Source organism: Dreissena polymorpha, chromosome 7 (assembly GCF_020536995.1).
Source record: "Dreissena polymorpha isolate Duluth1 chromosome 7, UMN_Dpol_1.0, whole genome shotgun sequence".
NCBI classification, from domain to species: Eukaryota; Metazoa; Mollusca; class Bivalvia; order Myida; family Dreissenidae; genus Dreissena; species Dreissena polymorpha.
The window spans coordinates 83,561,026-83,586,257 of NC_068361.1; the positions used below are offsets into that span (position 1 = coordinate 83,561,026).

The window sequence follows — 25,232 nt, forward strand, 5'->3', positions numbered from 1 at the left end:
ACAAAAAACGTATTCACACAATGGCTGCCACTACAACTGACAGCCCATATGGGCCGGGCATGCATGTTCTACAAACAGCCCTTATTCTATAAGAGATACAGCTGTTTCACACTAGACCCTTGATATATATTGAACAGAAAGAGATGTATTTTAATTCAATAAATTAGCTTGAGTTTTCAATTATTAGCACTGCGAACACATACCACTGTTTTATGTTGCAATTAAAAAATTGAAGCGGCTTTGTAAAAATTCGCATAAAACAGTGGTATTTAAGGGAATATTGTTTTGATGTTACATGCAGAATTTCAAATGTAAACTTCTTTGAAGTGTTTAACAAGATATTTCAATTTATGTAGTGTCAAGCTACAGTGTTGTATTAACATTTTAATGGGAACTGCTCATTAAGCTCTGTTAGGTCACATTTTAAGTTTCTCGTCCAGCAGTGATGTTTCCTTCACATGCTCATGTTTCCATTAACATGGGAACATAGTTCTTAATTGGTTTTTAATTGATTTTGCTATGCAACATTAGACCAGTAAACAATGCCTTTGTTTATTGCTGAAGTAAGGAGGTAAAGACTGCAATTATGCCCTTGTTTTCAGTCAGGGTACGGTCAGGGATTAATTTGGGCGACACAGTTTAATTTAAGACTTAATTTCAAAATGCCCCAACCATTTGCGTTACTAGTAATAAAATTATTTGGGGAAAATATCATCTCTCTAAAATGATATTCATTTATTACCTTAAAAGATAACTGAACCTGAAATTTAAGGCGACCACAAAATTAGCAAGGGTGACCTGATTATGTCAGCTGGAAGCCATGAAGCAGGAGCATAACCCTACGCAAATTGTCTTTCTTGCCTAAAATCCCCAACTGGAAGTGAAGTCCCTGAAATGCTTGATTTGCTGTTTGTTCCCAACAACATTTCTTTAAAGTTTGCATTGTGATGAAATCAATGATGATATCAGAGACTGCACCTTGAATAGTATTGGTTATCTCCAAGTTTTTACCCCGTCATGTTAGGTGATCTGTGGAAATCAATGATGATATTAGAGAGACTGTGAGTCACTTGTAGTTCACTGCACAGATAAAACTGTTATTACTGATGAATGTTCTTAAATTGTTGGACACATGCCTTGGGTGTTAATAGAGGATAGTTTAACTTTTTAAAGGATGGTCAGTAAAAATACATGTAAGAACCGTTTACATGGACAAGTGCATACAGGTAAATGAAATGTATACAGTACACTGCAACATGCTGAAATATAACAATCCTGATTTCCCATGTGATTTCGCATGTAATGCAAACTTAATAAAATCTAGTAAATTGCTTCATAATGGTGTGATTCCGTATATTATAGATTTAAGATTTTTATACACCATTTCCTGTTTATGGAAATGAATTAAGTTTCATGCAAATGAATAAGATTTACAGCAGTTTGTGACAGATGGAAATAATGAAGTATGTTATACTTTTTATTTTCAGAGATTACGAACTGAAAACAGACTTTTAAGACAAAGAATCGACAACTTGGAAAAGGTAATTTCTTAAAGCTCATACAGTTTTGCTTCACGAATCTCGTTTAAGAGCAACCTTGATTGAGTCATATAAATTATAGACATTGTTCCAACCATGCATACAATCTAATGAAATATTGTAGACTTTACTATTTTAAATAAATTAAGTCAAACTTTATTTTAAATTTTAACATCATAATAAACAAAATGGCAACTCTTATGTTTTAATTATACTGAATATTAAGTAAATCAATATACGTATTGAGCTTTATTTCCCTATTGAAGAGTCAATATACGTATTGAGCTTTAATATTTCCCTATTGAAGAGTCTGTGTAGCTGACCAATCGGGTGAGCCAGTAATAACTGAGTGTGAGCCAGTAATAACTGAGTGTGAGCCAGTAATAAATGACAATCAGAAAACAGGGATTTATGCATGCGGTTAATGTGCTTCCTGATGAGCCTTTGCAGACTGTATTTAATGTATCTGGAATCCATCATGTATTTTTGGTCAAATTTAAGGCAGCAATTTAGCCCCCTTCCCAATCTTTTAAGTATAATATTTCCGAAATGACTATCTAAAATGGTGAAATAAACACACTGTAACCCAGAAAAAAATGTACAAGTATTGTCCAAGACACAGGCTGATCCAGATTTACCATTGACACTTGTACTTCGAATCAGGATTTTTCACAATTTTTTTATTCTCAAAAATAAGAAAATAAAATACATCTACCAACGTCTTGACCACCCAGGAGTCCGCGACGCTGGCCGACCGGCTGATCCAATATCAACTGACACGTGCCCAGGAGGCAGAGGAAACGTACGCCCTAAAAAATGAGCTCTCACTGACCAAACAGAAGTACGCGAACACACAGAAACAGCTGAAAGAGGCCGAGTCACTACTTGGCGACATCAAAGAACGGGTAGGTGGTAAATCAGGCATTGAAACTTTAACTGACTATATTGTAAGAGATCTTCCGATTATATTGTTCTTTACTTCAAATAGGATAGTGAAAATCGTAAGTGGAAATTTAGTAAAAATGCAAGTGAGAACTGTTTACATGGACAATGTCATGCAGGTAAATCAGGTAATTAATGCATGAAGAAGCCATAAAGGATCTGGTTAGTGGAAAACAGGCCTTGAAGCTTACTCTGACTGTATTGTTAGAGATCCTTGATGAATATTTTTCTTAATCCTTTAACCACTTCAATACATATTTTTACGCATTTGTTGTTCCTTAGAAAATTCAATTTAATTTAAGACCTTTCTTACTAGATTCAAGTTTTAAAGGCTTCATTTCCAACCCTTACTTACGGATGAGCAGCAAACAGCATAAAACCTGACTTGCGAGTTACTCGCAGGCTGTTCTGGTTTTATGCTGTTTGCACATAGCCAATGTCATTTTGCTTCTAAGTGGGAAAGGGTTTAAAAAGAAAGCATACTTTCAAACCAGAACAAAAAAGTGGAGTCACATCTTTGTGTGGTTAACCCATTTATGACTAGCGTCTATAAAAAAGGCCTTGGCAAACAGCACAGGCTTATTAGGGACAACACTTTCCACCTAACTTGGGTTTTCATCAATAAGAGACTTTCAATTCAAAAACACAAAAAAAGTTGAAAGTTTCATCTCTGAATAGCCTGTGTTTACTTCACAGGCTAATCTTGAACGGCTCTTTATGCATTTGCATTAAGACCAGTTTTCCCAGAACACATCTCACATCATCATATACGGTCTCTGCTGCATGGTTTCCATGGTTTCCGCAGACTGACAGTATCCACTCCATCATATACAGTCTCTGCTGCATGGTTTCCATGGTTACCGCAGACTGACAGTATCCACTCCATCATATACGGTCTCTGCTGCATGGTTTCCATGGTTACCGCAGACTGACAGTATCCACTCCATCATATACGGTCTCAGCTGCATGGTTTCCGCAGACGGACAGTATCCACTCTCATCATATACGGTCTCTGCTGCATGGTTTCTGCAGACTGACAGTATCCACTCTCATCATATACGGTCTCAGCTGCATGGTTTCTGCAGACGGACAGTATCCACTCTCATCATATATGGTCTCTGCTGCATGGTTTCCACAGACTGACAGTATCCACTCTCATCATATATGGTCTCTGCTGCATGGTTTCCACAGACTGACAGTATCCACTCTCATCATATATGGTCTCTGCTGCATGGTTTCCACAGACTGACAGTATCCACTCTCATCATATACGGTCTCAGCTGCATGGTTTCCACAGACTGACAGTATCCACTCTCATCATATATGGTCTCTGCTGCATGGTTTCCACAGACTGACAGTATCCACTCTCATCATATATGGTCTCTGCTGCATGGTTTCCACAGACTGACAGTATCCACTCTCATCATATATGGTCTCTGCTGCATGGTTTCCACAGACTGACAGTATCCACTCTCATCATATACGGTCTCAGCTGCATGGTTTCCGCAGACTGACAGTATCCACTCTCATCATATACGGTCTCAGCTGCATGGTTTCCACAGACTGACAGTATCCACTCTCATCATATACGGTCTCTGCTGCATGGTTTCCACAGACTGACAGTATCCACTCTCATCATATACGGTCTCAGCTGCATGGTTTCCACAGACTGACAGTATCCACTCTCATCATATACGGTCTCAGCTGCATGGTTTCCACAGACTGACAGTATCCACTCTCATCATATACGGTCTCAGCTGCATGGTTTCCACAGACTGACAGTATCCACTCTCATCATATACGGTCTCTGCTGCATGGTTTCCACAGACTGACAGTATCCACTCTCATCATATACGGTCTCAGCTGCATGGTTTCCACAGACTGACAGTATCCACTCTCAGGCTGCTTTTGCTTAAAGTGTCCTACCAGATTAGCCTGTGCAATTCACATGGGCTAATAAGGCACAACATTTTCTGTCAAAACTGGATTTAGCACAAGAGACTTTTCAACACGTAATGCAATACATGTTGAAAGTATTGTCCCTTATAAGTACATTAAGCCTCATTTTCTCAGCGAGTTGCTCCTATACATAACTTTCTTTTTCCACAGACAGATAGTATTTTATTCTGCCTGTGCATTTGCGTGAAGTGCCTTCCCAGATTAGCCTATGCAATCTTTACAGGCTGTTAAGGGACGACACTTTCCGCCTATACTGGATTTTTGCCTAGTTCTTTTGTGGACCCCACAGGCTAATCTGAGACCACACTTTACGCACTAAGCATGAAGCCCTGTTATTCAGAGGTAGCTCTTATACACGGTCTCTTCTGCGTGATTATCGGCAGACGGACAGTATCCACTCAGCCTCGTCCCTGGATGATGGAGAGGCCCAGGTGGTGATCCAGTCTCTACAGGAGGAGCTGATCACTGTGCGACTGAGGGAGGCCGAGAACATGACTGTCCTCAAGAACCTCCGCAACAAGATACAGGAGCTGGAGCAGGTACTTGTTACTCTGAACGTTAAGTGGGAATGGGCTCAAAGCATGCTGTATAAGAACATGACCGTACTTAAGAACCTCCGCAACAAGATACAGGAGCTTGAGCAAGTAATGTATAAACCCAGTCATTAGTCTACCTGCTTATAAGTGGGGGGTATAATATGGTAAAAAAATGGTGATTTTTATAATTTCCACTTCATAAGTTGAAATAAGCCAGAAATAGACATAATAAAAATCTTTCTCAGTAAAATTAATCATCTAAATAATTGTGCAATTCTATGACACAACTGTCTGGTTTAACATGACCGTCATGAAGAATCTCTGTAACAAGATACAATAGCTCGAGCAGGTACCTGAACACCGAATGCTTCGTGTAGATATGATTTATATGAGCCAGGCTGTGGAAAAACTGGGCTAAATACATGTGTGTAAAGTGTTGTCCCAGAGTAGCCTGTGCAGTCTGCATAGGCTAATCAGGAATGACACTTTCAGCTTTCAGTGTATTTTTGTTCAGAAGAGACTTTAATAGTGAAATTTCCCATAAATGGGCAAGTGTTGTCCCTGTTAAGCCTCTGCCGGCTGCGCAGGCTAGTCTGGGATGACACTTTACGTACATGCATTAACCCCTTCAGTGCGGGAACCGAATTTTGAAGGCCTTTGCAAACAGTTTGGATCCAGATGAGACGCCACAGAACGTGGCGTCTCATCAGGATCCAAACTGTTTGCTATTCTGATAGTATTCTTTGAAAAAAATTCAAAGAAAATGCTTATTTTAGAAATTCAGCAGACAACATTTTAGCAGCAAACGACAAATTTCCCAGCATGCAAAGGGTTCAAACAAGTCATCCCAGAACAAGGTTCATATGTAAGCAAATGCAATAGTTGAAGTCTCATGACCAAGGATGGCAGGTTCTGTTTCCAGCAGCCACATAACTTGTGTGATGATTGTACGGGTATTGGTCATGAAAGTATTTCTATGGTCATTCTTCCACCTTTCTCTGACACAAGTAAGTCAGTTGTCATTTACTGACATTAGTGTGTGAACTAAGTACTGACATACCAGCTTGGCCTGGAAATGTGTGAGTAGGTTCACTTTCAGTCAGTATATGATTGAAATACTGCTGAATATGGCATAAAATCGTATTAAAGAAACAAAAAAGCCCTCTTTTAAATACAAAACTATTTTATACTTACCATTACTATCTTTATATTGTACTTGCATAGTTAATAACATCTACGCCTAGCAACCAGGAGGTGACAGGTTCAATTTTCACTGTGGGAGCATTCTTAAGAATCCCAAAACACACCAAATATGAGCTCTATCCAGGAAATCGACTTAAGAGTGTTTCAATAAGAATTTAGCTATTGATGTCATTGAGCTTAGCTAAATAGGTTTTGAATAATATTTCTCTGTAAACCTCTCAATATTTTACTGTAATCGTCTTCAAAAATAGGTTTGAACTTATATTTTACTGTTACCCTGAGCAGCATTTTACCGTAACGATGCTAATATTTCATGGGTGCATTTTCAGATGAATCAGCGCCTTCAGCAGGCGCCTAGCAATGATGTGCAGTGCCTGCAGGAGGAGTTGATAGCCGTCAAACTGAGGGAGGCGGAGGCAAACCTGTCCCTGAAGGAGATGAGACAGAAAATAGGGGACCTGGACACCAGCTGGCAGGTAGATGAGCCAAACTGTTATTTGGAGCTGTATTCTTGGAAAACTTGGCTAAATGCATGTGGGAAAAATGCCTTTTCAGTCCGCAAAGTGTTGTCCCTGATTAGCCTATGCTCATTGCAGAATAATCTGGGACGATACTTAACCCTTTGCATGCTGGGAAATTTGTTGTCTGCTAAAATGTCGTCTGCTGAATTTCTAAAATTAGCATTTTCTTCGATTTTTTTTCCCAAGAATACTATCAGAATAGCAAACAGTTTGGATCCTGATGAGACTTTGGCGTATCATCTGGATCCAAACTATTTGCAAAGGCCTTCAAAATTTGGTTCCAGCACTGAAAGAGTTAACGCGACTAGGCACCTCTTGATCCTTTGGTTTCATGATTAAAAAAATAACTGTTATGTTACAGTTTGTGACCAGAATTAATGAAATAAAAAGAGAAGTCTGCTATAGTGGTTGTTGTTGTTGTAATCAAAAGCAGTCAACATTCACCAAAACACACACATGTTAAATAAAGTCAGTTTACTTTAATGAGTTCATTATGTGCCTTTTATTTGGTACTCTGTGCAAGGGTGTAAAAAATATTTTATTGTAAATTATCCAGTTGTCTTCCGTTTTCTGAAAAAAAACACTATTCAGCTCTACCGAGGCCAATAAAACTGAGTTCTTACTTGGGATTTTACCCATTTTTGCGGGCATGTGGTATGTTTTTTTGACAAAAGAAAATGGCCATTACCCCTAGAGAAGTCTAACACCATTCATACACCAAATACCCGCACTTTCAGCGCCACTTGTCAAGCTTGGATTCAGGCTCTGCCGATAGCAAAAACAGCAAGAGTGAGCTCAAATCTGAGCTCAAGAGAGCCCAGGAAGAGCTGATGACGACCAAGATCAGAGAGGCCAGTGCCCTGTCCCACCATAAAGACGCAAAACAGAAAATCATGGAGCTAGAAACATCGGTACTTCTTTTTTTTTTCAACACATTTTATGTCAACACTGCAATCAAGTACATTTAACATTTACAAAGTAAATCAAAATTGTAATGCAATAAGAGATAAATAGAGATGCCTATGCAGCAAATATAAATGTTAACATAAAATAGATACCAATCATGAACAGAGAATTAAGGTTTGTAAAGTGAAAAATTTGCGATACAGATTAAACTAAGGCTGTACCATTATACACAGATTTTTTGCATGCTAATTTATCTGTCAATTAATAATGTGAAGCATGTTGATGTTCACAGACCAGAAACCTTGTGAGTATCTCATCTGTGAAGACCAAGCTTGGTCATGTCTTAAAGAAGGCAATACAAAAGCAGTGTTTTGGGAAAACTGGGCTTAATGCATTTGCATAAAGTATCGTACCAGATAAATCTGTGCAGTCCGCACAGGCGAGTCAGGGACAACACTTTTCACTTATATTGAATTTTTTGTTTAACCCTTTCAGTGCGGGAACCGAATTTTAAAGGCCTTTGCAAACAGTTTGGATCCAGATGAGACGCCACAGAACGTGGCGTCTCATCAGGATCCAAACTGTTTGCTATTCTGATAGTATTCTTTGAAAAAAATAGAAGAAAATGCTAATTTTAGAAATTCTGCAGACGACATTTTAGCAGACGACAAATTTCCCAGCATGCAAAGGGTTAAAGGAATGTTTTGTTTAAATGAGGTCTCTTCTAAATGAGAATCCAGTGTAGGTGGAAAGTGTGGTCCCTGATTAGCCTATGTGGGCTGCACTGGCTTATCTGGAACGACACTTTACGCACATGCATTAAACCCAGTTTTCCCAAAAAGAGGCTCAATAACTCATCAATCCTTACCTAGCCATAAACACTGTATGAAATGTGCTGTCATTGGTGTATGCTTATGCAAAATGTCAATCATATCCTAAGTTAAAATGTTTGCAGAAGATGGTCAAATCTTTATGCAATATCTTGCATTCATAATTCTGTAATTCTTTTTTCACGCAAGATCACATCTGGATGACAATAACGCTCGAGTTATCTAATACCTCGAGTAATCAAGGTTTCCATATCACATTTCCTTACCCTTAGTTGCAAATAACAATTTAAATATCAAAGACTATCAGAAGATTAATATTTTTGGACTTAAATGTAAATATATTTTCACCGATAAATAAACATTGTTCACACAAAAAATATGCAGTACACAATCGAATGTTAAATGTGTAGACACGTATGTAAGATAATTAATTGAAGCAGTACACAATCATATCTTAAGATGTGTACACCAAAATTTTAGGTTTTAAATTGAATAAAAATTCAGAGGTTATCAATCTATATTTACTCATACCCATTGTTCGTTTGCAGCTAGCACTGAGTAAAAAGTCTTTCCTCCTGTCAGACAGCACTACAAACGAATCTGTGAATAACCTCCATTAGTTACAGAGTGTATATTTGTATATTGCATAGAAATAAGGAACCAACACAACTTCTGAAGTTATAAATGCTCCAGTTCAAGATGGTTATTTCTAAATGAATTATGAATGATTTCGCGAGGATTATGCAATTGGTTCGAGTCCCCATAAATTTTTGTTTTATCAATGCTCTGGTTTAAGAAGTTATGCGGTTACTTATTGTGAAATTTCTGATGCCAATTGGAAAAAACTTTGATAAAAGGCTCTGCTTTGTGAAGGTAATTAATTTTTCATAGTTTTAAAATATTGCCTTTCAGTTGAGATATACATCCATTCCCTGTACACTATTGCCTTTTTGCACCTTATTTATGGATCTTGCCATAGTTAATCAACCTCTTGCTCTCTATATTGCAATTTATTTTAACTTTGTACAAGCACTGAAAATCCATCAAATACATGTATACATATCCAGTTCATTATGCTTTTTATGCCCCCCTTCAAAGAAGAGGGGGTATATTGCTTTGCACATGTCGGTCTGTCTGTCGGTCTGTCGGTCCGTCCACCAGGTGGTTTCCGGATGATAACTCAAGAACGCTTGGGCCTAGGATCATGAAACTTCATAGGTACATTGATCATGACTCGCAGATGACCCCTATTGATTTTGAGGTCACTAGGTCAAAGGTCAAGGTCACGGTGACCCGAAATAGTAAAATGGTTTCCGGATGATAACTCAAGAATGCTTATGCCTAGGATCATGAAACTTGATAGGTAGATTGATCATGACTCGCAGATGACCCCTATTGATTATTAGGTCACTAGGTCAAAGGTCAAGGTCACAGTGACCCGAAATAGTAAAATGGTTTCCGGATGATAACTCAAGAACGCTTATGCCTAGGATCATGAAACTTCGAAGGTAAATTGATAATGGCTGGCAGATGACCCCTATTGATTTTCAGGTCACTAGGTCAAAGGTCAAGGTCACGGTGACCCGAAATAGTAAAATGGTTTCCGGATGATAACTCAAGAACGCTTATGCCTAGGATCATGAAACTTTATAGGTACATTGATCATGACTTGCAGATGACCCCTATTGATTTTCAGGTCACAAGGTCAAAGGTCAAGGTCACAGTAACAAAAAACATATTTTCCCGAATATTCTATTCATTGTAAAGTTTTGATTTGCATTTTTTAAATATATCCATTAACAGTTCAACTACCATCAAATGCTAAATGAAGAGGAAATTTCAGGAATTATCTGATGAACCAAAATTGAAATGTTTTAATACGGCATTCACAACTACTTTTGCATGTTCAGTTTTATGCATTATTTAATCTGGTAAATGCATTGCGAAATGTTACTTTCTTCAATTCAGTATAATATGTTTTAAAAAATATTTGTTCAAACCATATTTTCTCTTATCAGATCCACTTTATCATGAGATTTAATATAAATATCATTGTTTATGAACCAAATTAGCATGTTCAGAAACATACATTATCAAGAAAGGTCAGGTCAGAAACAGATTTGCTTACCACATCTTTAACATATAAAATAGTTTTGATTGGTAATTTCAAATCCAGATTTGAACCAAAAAAAAAATCTGAAAAAAATTAACACAAATTGAAGAGTATTGATTGGTCATTTTAGAAACAAGTTTTTAACCATGAAGAATCATTTCACAATCAAGATCGGTCATTTTAGATCCAAATAATGAACACATCACATGATTTATGTAAAACAATTTTAATTGTTGATTTCAGAACCAAATATCCAACAGACACATCTGAAAATATATTGACCAGCTTTTATTGGTGGTTTTTGAACCAGATTTGAAATTTCAAAACCAGACTTTCACGGAGCAAATCTGAAAAACATTAAATAGTTTTGATTGGCTGTTTCAGAACCAGATTTGCACCAAGCACATTTAAATAACATGAAATAGATTTGATTGGCTATTGCAGAACCAGATTTGCACCAATCAGATCCGCCGTATGGATGAGGAGAACAAGGGTTTGAAGTCTCAGCTGGCTGCCCATCAGAAGCAGGTGGAGGAGGCTGACAAACAGACCAAGAATCTGCTGAGGAAAATGGACGACCTGGAGTCAAAGGTGAGGCTCCTCATTTTGTTAATTAATTGAGCCTTGTTCTTGACAAACTGAGCTGAATGCATGTTCATAAACTGTCATTACAGATCAGCCTGTGAAGTCTGCACAGGCTAATCAGGACAACACTTTCCACATTTATGGAATTTTTCATTTCAAGAAAGTATTTTCTATATGATATCCAGTTTAGGCACAAAGGCTTAAAAGTACTGTTTTACATTGGCCCAGAAGTACATGATTTTGTTGCATAATTGTGCATTAAATATGTACACAGTATAGAAAAAAAAGTCATTTGAGCTGTTAATTTTCCTCTTGTTTGCATATAAACACATTCATTGTTTGCTTTTCCACTTTAGCACAAAGAAGAGCTGATGATGGCGCGTATTCGGGATGCAGAAAGTGACCAGACCATTGGTGAACTCAAGCAGAGGATTGCCCAGATGGAGATACAGGTAGTGTGCTTTATCACATCATCAGATGTGCATTGTTGAAATAAACCACTGTGGAATATATTTTCCTTTATTTCGGCAATGCTGAAATATAGCTGTCACAAGCAGTGGCGGATGGTCATATTACTCGGAATCAACTATAAAGTAATCATTTTTAGTCAAATCGAATCAGATTCAACAAAACAAACAATTTGATACCAGCTGCAAGATGTAATATATTTTAAAGACAAAATGCAACACAAAAAGCAAAAAAACATTATTTACAAATATTAAGTGCGCGTTCTCATGACGTCATTATTAACACGTCAAACGACAAAAGTCATATTCTTTCCCACTAAAGCTGCAGTTGTTTAGTGTTTTTATTTTCATTATTTCTTTAAAATCGGGCAGGTAGAGGTATGATAAACAGAAAAAAACAGGTTAGTTACTGATCTTTTTCTAATATATATGGCTCGGCACGAATAAAATAATAAAACAATGTTTGCTTAAAATAACATTGGGATTTTCCGTGTAGTTCTGTTATCGTATTCTATTTTTAAAGAAATAATTTACGACTAAGACAATTGATGGGATAAATCAAATACTAGGTCGGTGCCGAATAAAGCGAAGTTTATTTCGCTCGGAGTGAAAATCTGAACCACTCGCCAAGGCTCGTGGTTCAGACTAGTATTCTATATTTAACCTGCTTCTTGGGGTCTAAAATAGTACCCAATCACTGTAGTGTTCAGGATCATAAATTGCGCCCCATAACCGTGGTGTTCAAGCTGTGAAAAAACACCCCATTACCATAGCTAGGGAGTGGTTTTCAAGGCCTTAAATAGCACAAGATTATCCTACTGTTCAAGCTCGAAAATAGCACCCCATTACTGTAGTGTTCAAGCTCTAAAATAGCACCCGTTTACCATAGCTAGGAAGTAGTGTTCAAGCTCTTAAATTGCTCACAATTATGCTAGTGTTCAAGCTCTTAAATAGCACCCCATTGCTGTAATGTTCAAGCTCTAAAATTGCTCCTGATTATTGTAATGTTCAAGCTTTAAAATAGCACCCCATTATAGCATTCCATTACTATAGCTAAGGACTAGTGTTCAAGCTTTTAAATATCATCCCATTACTGTATTGTTCAAGCTCTAAAGTAGCACCCCATTACTATAGTGTTCAAGCTCTTAATAGCATCCCATTACTGTATTACTGTATAGCGCCCCATTACTATAGTGTTCAAGCTCTTTATAGCATCCCATTACTGTATTACTGTATAGCGCCCCATTACTATAGTGTTCAAGCTCTTAATAGCATCCTATTACTGTATTACTGTATAGCGCCCCATTACTATAGTGTTCAAGCTCTTAATAGCATCCCATTACTGTACTACTGTATAGCGCCCCATTACTATAGTGTTCAAGCTCTTAAATATCATCCCATTACTGTATTGTTCAAGCTCTAAAGTAGCACCCCATTACTATAGTGTTCAAGCTCTTAATAGCATCCCATTACTGTATTACTGTATAGCGCCCCATTACTATAATGTTCAAGCTCTTAATAGCATCCCATTACTGTATTACTGTATAGCGCCCCATTACTATAGTGTTCAAGCTCTTAAATATCATCCCATTACTGTATTGTTCAAGCTCTAAAGTAGCACCCCATTACTATAGTGTTCAAGCTCTTAATAGCATCCCATTACTGTATTACTGTATAGCGCCCCATTACTATAGTGTTCAAGCTCTTAATAGCATCCCATTACTGTATTACTGTATAGCGCCCCATTACTATAGTGTTCAAGCTCTTAATAGCATCCCATTACTGTATTACTGTATAGCGCCCCATTACTATAGTGTTCAAGCTCTAAAATATCACCACATGATGAAGTGTTCAAGCTCCGGAGTAAATTTATATACAAATTAAACTCTGCCAATTATCAGAATTCCTTGTGCAGTCTGCACAGGCTAATATGGTACGACACTTTATGCACATGCATTAAGTCCCATTTTCCCAAAGCACATCACTTTGTGTTTGTGTTTTCAGCGGGAGGAGGTTCTGGCTGCTGACCAGCTTGAATCCAAGGGAGGCAAGCAGGAGCTGGAGAACACCATCTTTGATCTTCAGGAGGAGGTATGTATTGTTACAGTTGTTGTCCCCTACCGGTTGCAACGGAGGGGACTTATGGTTTGCGCTCTGTGCCTCTGTCACACTTTTCTGGATTCTGTGATAACTTTAAAAGTTCTTAATATTTTTTCATGAAACTTAAAACATGGATAGATGGTAATATGGTCATTATGCAAATCATTTCATTTTGTATCTATGTCAAGAATTCTGGTTGCTATGGCAACAAATAGACCAGAAATACTGCTGAAAATGGTGGATCCTGCACACATTTCTGGATCCTGCGATAACTTTTTAAGTTTTTCATATTTTTTCATGAAACTTGAAACTTGGATAGATGGCAATATGGACATTATGCACGTCATTTTATTTTCTTCCTACGTCAAAACTTCTAGTTGCTATGGCAAGAAATATGAAAAATAATAATAATTCTGACAATGGTGGAGCCGGTAGGGTTTAGAATAGATTTTTCTGTAACTAACTAGAATTTGAAAAACTAATCTGACCTATTTCAAATCTTTTCCAAATCACTTGAAATGTTTCCTATATTTATCTGATCACAACCAGATTTGATAGGATTTCTAATATTTTGAGATCAAATTACATGTATTGAAATGGTAATAAACTGAGATTGTACTTACTTCCTGCATTCTCTTCAGCTTATGAAATGTTTTAACCAATGGACAATTTAACACTGTCTTTTTTACTTAAGCCATACATCCATAGGTTCACCTTATTTATTGTCCCGTACCGGTTTCACCGGAGGGGACTTATGGTTTGCGCTTTGTGTGTCTGTCTCTGTGTCTGTCTGTGTGTCTGTCTGTCTGTGTGTGTGTCTGTCTGTCTGTCTGTCTGTCTGTCTGTCTGTCTGTCTGTCTGTCTGTGAGTCTGTCTGTCACACTTTTCTGGATCCTGCGATAACTTTGAAAGTTCTTAATATTTGTTTATGAAACATGGATAGATGGAAATATGGACATTATGCACGTCATTTCATTTTGTTCCTACGTCAAAAATTCTGGTTGCTATGGCAACAAATAGACTAGAAATACTGCTGAAAATGGTGGTTTTCTGGATCCTGCGATATCTTTGAAAGTTCTTAATATTTTTCAATGAAACTTGCAACATGGATAGATGGCAATATGGACATCATGCATGTCATTTCATTTTGTTCCTACGTCAAAAATTGTGGTTGCTATGGAAACCAAAATATATAAAAAATCTGAAAAATGGTGGAATTTCTGACAATGATGGAGCCGCGCCCGGTAGGGGACCATATTGCTTGACAATAGCCTTGTTTGACTTATTTACATACCATACATAAAAGAAAAAGCAAACATGCAAAAAACTTATTGTGAATTTACTATTGTCAACTTTAAATGAAATTAATAACCATAATATTAGCAGACACAGTATAGCTAACTCATTGTAATTGTTACGTTACGTTACAAATAATAATAAAAAAAATTAATCTAATACCTGTAATTAAAGTTCAATGTAAATTGAAGAACAATGCAGCCTTTTCAAGCCTGGTCTATTTTAGCTTAAAGCAGCTTTCATGTGTATCAAAATATCATAATCACATCTTATATTTCAGGTCATGCAGCTAAAAATGTCTGCTAGTCCCAAAACTCCGAATACCTCTGCTTCCTCTCACAACTCGAGCGTTTCCAGTAAACTTGCAAGCAACATTTATGACTTCAATGACAACGATGATGAAGACGATGAAGATTTGGAAGACCCAGAGAGTCTGAACCGAACACTGTCAGAAATCATCGAGGGAAAGCGTAGTACTAATAGTCTGATAGCAATTCTGAACCGAGAAAACTCTGACTGTGATTCAGTTAGTATACAGTCCAGTGGTTCTGATAACTCCAGTCCTGGGAGTAAATTAGTAAAGCAATACTCATTCAAGAGTGCAAAGTCTTCGCTCAGTGTAAACAATGCAACAAACGATGCAACAAACATAACTTCTGGTGGCTGTGATAATGAGAACTCAAGGGACAGTACTCAGACTGATGTTGTTAGTGCAATAAACCAGTCTACAGGAAGTCATGGGCTTTCACAGACTGGTCCTGAGGGTGTGGGTAGTGAGTCAAGAGAGAGTAGTGCAATTGCGGTAAACCAGTCCAACAATGACTCAGCATTACAAAGCAATAGGGATTATACCTCGTTAATTGATGCCAATGACAATGTTCATAAAAATGGTGCAAAAATAGACACAATTGATGGCACGGGACAGATGAGCAAAAAGACAGCAGTTTCTTAGTAGAAATTGTACAATTGAAGATATTATGTTATTTTTGTTGTTGTGTTGTTTATTTATTTGTATACTAAATAGGTTCGTATTGTTTATTTTCGAGCAATGTCTTGTTCAACAAGAATTAAAAAAATAAAATATTTTATATAACTGAATATGACATTTGAAGTTTTCCATAAAAGCATGAACTATGAACAAATAATAGGTTTAGCAGGTTTTTAAACAATCTAAAACAAGATTTTGTAACACTTAAAGTATTATTGTACTCTCATTTTACCCCTAATGAAGATGGTGTGATGTATTATGGTAATCTGAAAGTGTGGTTAAGTAAGTAAATCTGTCAATGAAATGTTTTTCACTTTTTCAACAGTTTTATCTCAAATTCTAAGAAAAATTGTGCTGGTATAATATCACACTAAATTAGTCTCATCATCCTCAAATTCAATATACATGTAGTAACTGGCTTACTGCCCATTATTAATTTGAAAACAGTTCTTTCTGTAGAGTCCATTAGCTTATCTGTTGTTTGGACCTAGGATTTCTAGTTTAAAGCTACATCTGCTGAATTACCTTGCTTTTCTATTTTTAATCAGATTTCATGTGGTAGTCTGCTAAAAAGGTTTTACTAATGTGTTTTTTATGGTATTTGTTGTTATTGGTGTTTTACAATCAAATTGTTTTAAAACAACCTTAGCGTTCTTGTGCACATTTTACCATTTAATTTAAAGTTCATATTTGCGACAGTAGAAATAAATGAATAACAACTCGAAACTGTTAACCAAAATTGTGCCCTTTTTTTTTATTTCTCATTTACCATTATCATAAAATTTACATTTTTAACCACCTTTTACTTACAAGCATTGAATATGTTTGCATTGTCAATGAATGTGATATGTTTTCCATGTTAAATCAGATTCCAGTCACTTAAGTTATGCAAACTGCAGTGGATATGTGATTATAAATGTATTTTGTTTGTAAATAAGCTGTGCTCTAGGAAATGCGGCTTTATTCAGATGCATTAAAGGAAGTCCTGGATAAGCCTGGGAAGTGTGCGCAGGCTAATCAGTAATAATACCTTCTGCTTTTATCGACTTTTTTGTTTCAAATTCCTTCTAAACATGTGTTTGAAAGAATGCTCTTATTAATTAAAATCCAGTCAAGGCGGAAAGTGTTGTCCCTGATTAGCCTGTGAAGACTGCACAGGCTAATCTGGGAAGACACTTTACACACAAGCATTAAGCCTTGTTTTCCCAGAGAACGGCCCCTATTAATTTCCAGCTGTTTTTATGCCCCCGGATCGAATGATCAAGGGTTATATTGTTTTTGGCCTGTCTGTCTGTCTGTCTGTCATTGTAAGTACGTGTCTGTCTGTCTGTCTCAAAGCTTTAACCTTGGTCATAACTTTTTCAATATTGAAGATAGCAACTTGATATTTGGCATGCATGTGTATCTCATGGAGCTGCACATTTTGAGTGGTGAAAGGTCAAGGTCATCCTTCAAGGTCAAAGGTCAAATATATGGCTTCAAAGCTGGGCAGTAGGGGGGATTGTGTTTCACCAAACACAGCTCTTGTTACAGCTTAGTTTTGTTTCCTCAAATTCTCTTAAAGTTGTTCGCAAATTGTCAATGAAAATTAAAGTAATACACAATATAAATTGTAGTCCAATGTATATTGTATATTTTGTGATCAGTACTATTTTGTAAGGATTTGTTGTCATGTTGGAATGCAATATATACAAATTATGTCTGTTTCAAGACAACAAAGTTCATCTCTTAAATGACACTTAATATTAACATGTGATAATAATATTGATATTGTTTAAAGCCAGTATGTGCTTCTTCTCAAGTAATGGCATTCTGACTGGTTGTGCAATGTTTTGGTGCATACCTTTTTCATTCTTACTGTTATATGGCCGAGTGATTAAGTTGAAAACCTGGTACCACGATGATGAACATTTTAAAAACCTAGTTTTTCTCTTGCTCATAAATAAATAACCCTTGGTAATCAATCCAAAAATGCTTCAAGCATCTTGATTGGTCAATAACTTAGGTCCATACTTTGTTCAAGATTTAGTTCAAAAGTGTTCTTTTTGTAAAACACTTGGTATTGAAATACTATTTTATACGGTAATGTCAACAATAGTAGTGTTAAAGATCCTTTTTTTAGAAACACAGCTCTAGATTTAATTCTTTTGTGTTATTTTAAATATTGTACACAAGATTTTCCCTTTGACTACAATACAGCAATTTTACCTTGAATGTTTTTATGAAAGTGTAAAGTAAGTTGTGCTCTCGGGAAAAAAAAGTGATTAATGCATAATGCATGTGCTTAAAGGGTCAAAAAGATTCGCCTGTTCAGTCAGCGCAGGCTTATCAGGGATGGCAATTTCAGCTTTTACGTAAAAAAAATTCAAAAGAAGTCTGTTCCAAACCAAAATCCATTCTGGGCAGAGAGAGTCATCCCTGATTAGCCTGTGCTGACTGCACAGGCTAATCCAGGCCAACACTTCACTCACATGCATTAAGCCCCGTTTTCCCAGAGTGATGCTATATGCAAAGTGTTTGGCTTTGAAATGCTCAGAAACTGGTTAAGCAAAGGTACTAGTATGTAGTTGTTATCACTCAGTCTTGATTCTACGATAAGGGCGCCTTAGGTTGTCTTCCAAACTGTTGTTATGTGTCTTAAATAAATAAATATTATATTGCCAATTTGTATGTATGTGCCAGCCTGAGGATTTAAAACTGATTATTGAAACCAATAGTATTTTTAATCCTTTTATGTACCGTGCTTCTTAGAAGTTAAAACATTTGTTGAACATGTTTATCAAATCTGTAATGAGACTGAAAGTGTTTTTCAATAACCAAAATTAAAAACAAATTGTAATTTGTGTTAAGCATATTTTTGTTTGTTCTCTAGAATTTCGTCATAAAATTATTCTTAATTTGATTAGAAGACCTGTACAACGAACACGTGATGATCCAAATTACAGTATTGTGTGTCAAAATTGTGCTATTGTTTATGAAAAGCAGATTACACTATGATCCATTGGTCTTGGCAAAAGTAATATAATGGTATAGTGCAATACATCTTATTTTACAAATAAATGCAATCTGGTATGTCAGTGTCAAACAATACGCATATATGTATGAATGGATTATCTGTTGAAAATAATACTTGCAAGTCAAGAATGTTTGCATGATTGTGTTTTTATTATGTTGGTAGTGAATATTTCAATTGTTAAATTATGTTTGTAAAGGCTATGAATATTTTCAACATTTGCAATCAAATGGGCTTAATAAACCATTGAAAAAAATCTGTGTGACCTAAAATACTTTGGATGCATATTATTTTGCAAAGAAATAATTTGAAAAATCATTATCTAGTTATCAATACTAGTTATCAACATCCTGGGGTTTAAAGTTTGTTTTTTTAAAGCTTGAGATATTTCAACACAACAAGATACAATAAACAACTATCGTAATGGTTTTCCAATTCATGACCATATTATTTATGATTAAGTCTGTAATGCACAAATTTGCAAGGCATTGCAAACATTTACAATTTATCCATTGATAATCTTAAAATGACCTTCAAATATTAATGAATTTTAAGAATTTCGGCTCAAGTGGTTAAGGTGAGATGTCTTGCTGGGCGTAAACTTTAAGCTCTTTACCACTCTAGGGATCACATTTTCATCCAATTTGTATGAAAATTGTTCAGCATCTTTATTTGGACAATGTCTAGGTCAAGTTTGAATCTGGGTCATGTGCATTCAGAAACAAGGTCAATGGTTCAAATCTTTAAAAAAACAACTTGAAACACTCTTGAAAAAAACATTTATGACTCTGTCTTGATGAAAATTTGTCAGAACTTTTATCTTGAAATTATGAACCTGGATCAAGTGGGGTCAAAAACAAGATCACAATTTCAAGTCTGCAACAATTGGTATCCTTGAACTCAGACAGCACTTAACCCTTTCCCACTAAGAAACGCATTTTGACGCATTTGTAGTCCCTTAGAAAGTTGAATTTAATTCAAGACCTTTCTTACTATATTTCAGTTTTAATTGTTTCATTTCCAGCCCTTAGATACTGATGAGCAGCAAACGGCATAAAACCTGAACAGACTGTGAGTTACTCGCAGGCTGTTCTGATTTTATGCTGTTTTCACATAGACATTTTCACTGTGCCTCTGAGTGGGAAAGGGTTAAGTACCATCATGGTTCTCTTGTTTCTTGTTTATTAATACTCTGTTGTTTGTAAACCGAATCCTTCAGTGCCAAACTGAACCAACAGAAAATGCTTATTTTCTCTCAAAGTTGTATAATTTTCTTATAAAAAATATATATTTATGTTATAATATGTGTTTACTGATTATAGAAATAAAAATGCACCATACCCCATGTGTTTGTTGTTGCTGTTTATGTTATGATATGCTGTTTTACAATCATCAATAATTTTATTTCACAAACAAGAAAATATCGCATGTATATTTTATTATGCTGGTAGCATAGTATTAGTACAGACTACATCACTTATTATGTTCTGAAATTCCTCAAACTTTCAGCAAGTGATTGTGTAAAACTGGTGTAAGTAATACTGTTAAACATAGTCTAAACATTTGATATTTACAAGATTTCAACAAAAAGCTTGTGTTTGGCTTAATATCTGTCTTGAGCTCATTGTGAGCTTTTGAGATCCCCTTTTTCAACTCCTCTAGATTTATGAAACATGGTAAGAATATATAGTCCCAATGATATCTTAGCTGAGTTTGAATCTGGGTCGCATGAAGTCTTAATCAATGACACAAGGTCAAATGAAATAAAAAAAAACGTCTTAACTCATTTATTATGCCCCCCTTCGAAGAAGAGGGGGTATATTGTTTTGCATATGTCGGTCGGTTGGTCCGTCCACTTCATCTTAGCTGAGTTGGAATCTGGGTGGCATGAATTCTTAATCAATGACTCGAGGTCAAATGAAATAAAGAAAAACGTCTTAACTCATAGTTAAATCTTAATCAAACTTGGTTAGATTATTTTTAATGATACCTAATTTCGAAAATGGTTATGCAATGTCAAAAAAATTAGGCCACAAGGGGTGGGAAAGTCTTCCTGATAATGCTACAGTGAAACATTGTGAACACTCTTCTAGTTTCATTTTAGTCCTTTTTTTAAAACTTGGTCAGAAAATGTGTTATTATAATTCGGCCGAATTGTGGTTGTGGTTCGTTGAAAAATACGACCATCAGGGGGCTGGGTAGTTTTCTTTATATGACTTTAGTGAAATCTTGTGAACTCTCTGGAAATCATATTTTAGTCCATTGTTCATCAAAATTGGTCATAACATTTGTTCTAATACTAGCTCGTTGGATTTTGAAAATGTTTCCGGACTTTTAAAATACATGACAGAGAGCTGAGAAGTTTTCCTTATCTTGCTATTGTGAAAGATTGTATATGCTCTATTCGCCACATTTAATATCCCATCTTTGTGAAACTTAATCAGAGCATTTGTCTAAATGACATCTTGGCCGATTTTGAAACATGGCCATGTGAGGTGAAAAAAGGACACTGGATCAAATTAAAAAAAAAAGCTTCATAATACTCTTTAAGTCTTATTTTTGTAAATGCTTCTTAAAACTTGATCGAAACATTTGTTCTGTTGATATCTCAGCCTATTTCAAAATGAAAATGAAAATGTGCAAAGAAATAAAATATGTATGTTTATAAAAGAACTTAAAATATTCAACTTAACAGAAAAGTTTAGTTCCTTAGTTTCTAAGATCAGCGCCATAGGTCCATGGCGTCTTGTTCATAATCCTTAGTGTCCTTTGCCATCACTCGTCTAAGGTTGCAATATTGATTATACGCTTCAACTTTCTACGATAGGTATTGTATATGTCTTTTGGAAGAATTCTTATAACCATGCAAAGAGTTCACTGTGTCAGTTTGTCGGTACATTGGTCAGTCAGTCCGCATACAATTCTATACGTTGGATGAGCTATTAACTTCCACATGTGTCAAGGGATTAAATTGAAATTTCAAAAAGGTTAACACCTTGAAGATATCCAAGACATTTTGATATTTTCATCCTCAGTGTTGCATCGACACACTCCTCAGGTGTTTCACCGTCTTATTCCTTTATGGAATCACATGTTTCCTTACCACATGTGTTGGCTCCCATGTTAACAGCCACACATGTTGGAACTTCAGGAGCGCAGCTAACAACTACTGCTACATAATCAGCACCACGGGTGTCTTTGACCGTATCTAGTCGTGTACCCCCTAATGCTACCCATTCGAATCCTGATGTTCTATGGGTACAGAATGCGTCCGGTCATTTTGTACCGGTCAATACTGATAAGCATTATCAGATTGCTAACGTAGTGGATGATCATTCATCTTTACCAGACAATCTGGCACAAGAAAGTTTCATTCCTGTTCCTGCTGTTTCTCTACACAGCTCTGTTCCTGTAGAGAGTGAAGCTGAATCGGACATTGATACGGATAAATTTTTGGCTTTCAGTAATCAAATTTACGAGCTGATATTCCAGACTCTGGGTGAAGAGTTGTGTCCACGACCTGTGGAGACTTCTTCTAATTCGACGATCTCGATCACTGAACAACTCGTTCGTACATTTGATCCCACCATGGTTACTAAGGTTCGTTTCCGCTTGGATACACGCCTTCCGATTGGTACTACTGTCTTATCTGTTTTTCAATCGTTGGAATCAGTGAATTAACTACAAACCACCAGTACCCGATCCGACTTCCGGTTTAGATTGTTCTAAATTACCATCGCAGGATCAAGACATCAATAAGCTGTTGCTTACGATGCCTAGTTCATCTACTTCAGTGTCTGTCCCTTTTTCCATGATAGAACATTGGGAAAGTAGAGAGCGAAGATCGTTAGGTCTATCCAACCAGGAATACTTAATGCTAGCAACCTTGTTACACTTGGTTTGAGATTGGTCTGATTCAGTTCCGGAAGAACTTCGGGATTTATTGATCAACCTATCACGAACAGCATTATCCCTTTCACATAATGCTGCTTCTTTAATGTCTGAGATGTTAAGGATTCGTAGAGATCTTATCCTTTCATCTTTACCTAAAGATTTTCTCTTAGAACCAGGTATGAACTCGCTCAGAACAGTTTTCCTTTTTGGTGGAAGGATACAAGTAGCAATCACAGCTGACAAGGATGATCAACTTCATGCTTCTTTAGCTAGAAACAATTTTGGACAACGCCAAGGAGCCTTTAAGCAGCCTTCTTCTAGGCCACCAGCAGTTCCAGCACCCAAGAAGGCTAAGAGAAACAATCTTTTCTCTAAAAGAACTGCTGTTAATCCACGATCGGGTCCTAACAGGCCTTCTTCCTATAACAGACCTTCTTTTTCGAAGAAGTTTTCTGGTAGAGATTCTGGGAAAAAGAACAAACCCAAGCTGGATCAGAGGAATTTCAAACCTTCTGCTGGCAAGGGCGTACCGCCTCCTTATCAGCCCTAGGTCCCTACCCTTCTACCTCCACAACCTCCGATGCCGGAAATACCAGTCGGGGCCAGACTTTTCCACTTTTCAAACCGATGGCTTCAAATTACTTCGGACGCATGGGTTCATTCTCTGGTTACAAAAGGCCTGACTTCAATTCGAAAAAAGGCCTTCACTTTCTCGCGTTCCGATAGAACTAGTATCTCAGCATCCACATATTCCACAGTCCATTCTCGGGCTCTTGGAAAAACAGGCGGTAGAAAGGGTTCAAGATCCTTATTCTCCAGGATTCTACAATCGTCTTTTTCTTGTTCAAAAGAAAATTGGTTACTGGAGACCTGTAATAGATTTAAAAGTGTTAAACATGTACCTTCTCAAACCAACTTTCAAAATGGAGACTCCTTCCTTCATACGGAACTTCTGGTAAAGGTCAACTGGGTTTTGTCCCAATCTCATATAACAGCTCAAGAATTCCTCTCTCTCAACGGTATCCTGAGCTCAGTAGCAGACTTTGTGCAGTTGGGACATCTATTCCTACGTCCTCTTCAGCATTATCTCTCAGCTTGTTGGAAATGGTCTCCGGGCAATCTGTTAAAACAGATTCCAATCCATCCTTCCCTAGTGTCTCATCTTCAGTGGTGGCTAGACGAGGAGACTCTCTTAGCAGGAGTACCACTTCTTCCTCAGCAACCGTCAATACATCTAATCACGGATGCGAGCAAGGAAGGATGGGGTACTCACCTGGAACCTTTCAGTCTAATAGTTTTAGGGTTGTGGTCTCATCAAGAATCTCACCTTAATATCAACAATCTAGAAATGCGAGCAGTATTTCTAGCTGTATCTCATTTCCAGTCACATCTTTGAGACTCTTATGTGATGGTGTCAACAGACAACACATCCATCGGAATAGACACTTCATCAAGAAGTGACCAACCAGATCTTTTTCAAGTTCGGTTATCCCCTGGTCGATCTGTTTGCGACCAGACACAACTACAGACTACCTCTGTATGTGAGTCCAGTTTACGATCCAGCAGCGTGGGCAATAGACGCGCTTTCGTTCGCTTTGGACCAACTGGAAGCTTACGCCTATCTCCCACCCATTCTAATTCCCCAAATATTGGCGAAAATCAGGGTGAGCTCATGCCGGATACTCCTGATTGCCCCTTGTTGGCCCAGGAGATCTTGGTTCAACGATCTTCTCAGTCTCCTGTACGATTATCCCAGGAAACTTCCTCACAGGTCAGATCTCTATCTCAAAGCGGCAGACTACATGCGGATCCAGTAATGTTCCACTTACACGTCTGGCCGTTATCAGGCAATCTCTGCAGAAGAAACGTTTTTCTGTCAGGGCTTCAACCCTCGTTGCTTCTGCAAGGAGAAAATCCACCAGAGCAGTCTATGATGCTCGCTGGAAACTCTTTTCTAATTGGTGTATTCGAGGGAAAATTGATCCCCTCAATCCCTCTGCTAGACGCATAGCGGATTTTCTCATCTATCTTTTTGATGATTAAAAACTTTCTCTTAGCTCTATCAAAGGATACAGATCTATGATTTCGCATACATTGGCTTTTACTAAGTCATCACAAATCTGTGCTGATCCAGCGATTTCGGAACTGATTAGAGCTATGGAACTTAAACGTCCTGTATCTCGAACACTGGCTCCTAAATGGGATTTAGCTTGTGTACTTGGTTCGCTTACTTAGGCTCCCTATGAACCTCTTGATCAGGCTTCTTTACAGTTCCTAACCTGGAAGACCGTTTTTCTTCTTACTATGGCTTCATCCAAACGGAGAAGTGAAATTCGTGCTC

General features: G+C 37.1%; 1 protein-coding gene across 3 annotated transcripts in view; it reads left to right on the forward strand.

Moving 5' to 3' along the window:
* LOC127838088 (ecotropic viral integration site 5 ortholog-like) overlaps nt 1-20,338 on the forward strand; it is a 103,205-nt gene extending 82,867 nt beyond the window's left edge. For all 3 annotated transcript variants that reach the window (XM_052365661.1, XM_052365662.1, XM_052365663.1), the window contains 9 exons: nt 1,488-1,541; nt 2,273-2,443; nt 4,823-4,978; nt 6,508-6,654; nt 7,437-7,610; nt 10,993-11,139; nt 11,490-11,585; nt 13,605-13,691; nt 15,277-20,338. In XM_052365661.1, the coding sequence (XP_052221621.1) occupies nt 1,488-1,541; nt 2,273-2,443; nt 4,823-4,978; nt 6,508-6,654; nt 7,437-7,610; nt 10,993-11,139; nt 11,490-11,585; nt 13,605-13,691; nt 15,277-15,948 (1,704 nt within the window). In that variant the 3' untranslated portion in view covers nt 15,949-20,338. The remainder of the gene's footprint in view (nt 1-1,487; nt 1,542-2,272; nt 2,444-4,822; nt 4,979-6,507; nt 6,655-7,436; nt 7,611-10,992; nt 11,140-11,489; nt 11,586-13,604; nt 13,692-15,276) is intronic.
* Nucleotides 20,339-25,232: the final 4,894 nt, after the last annotated feature.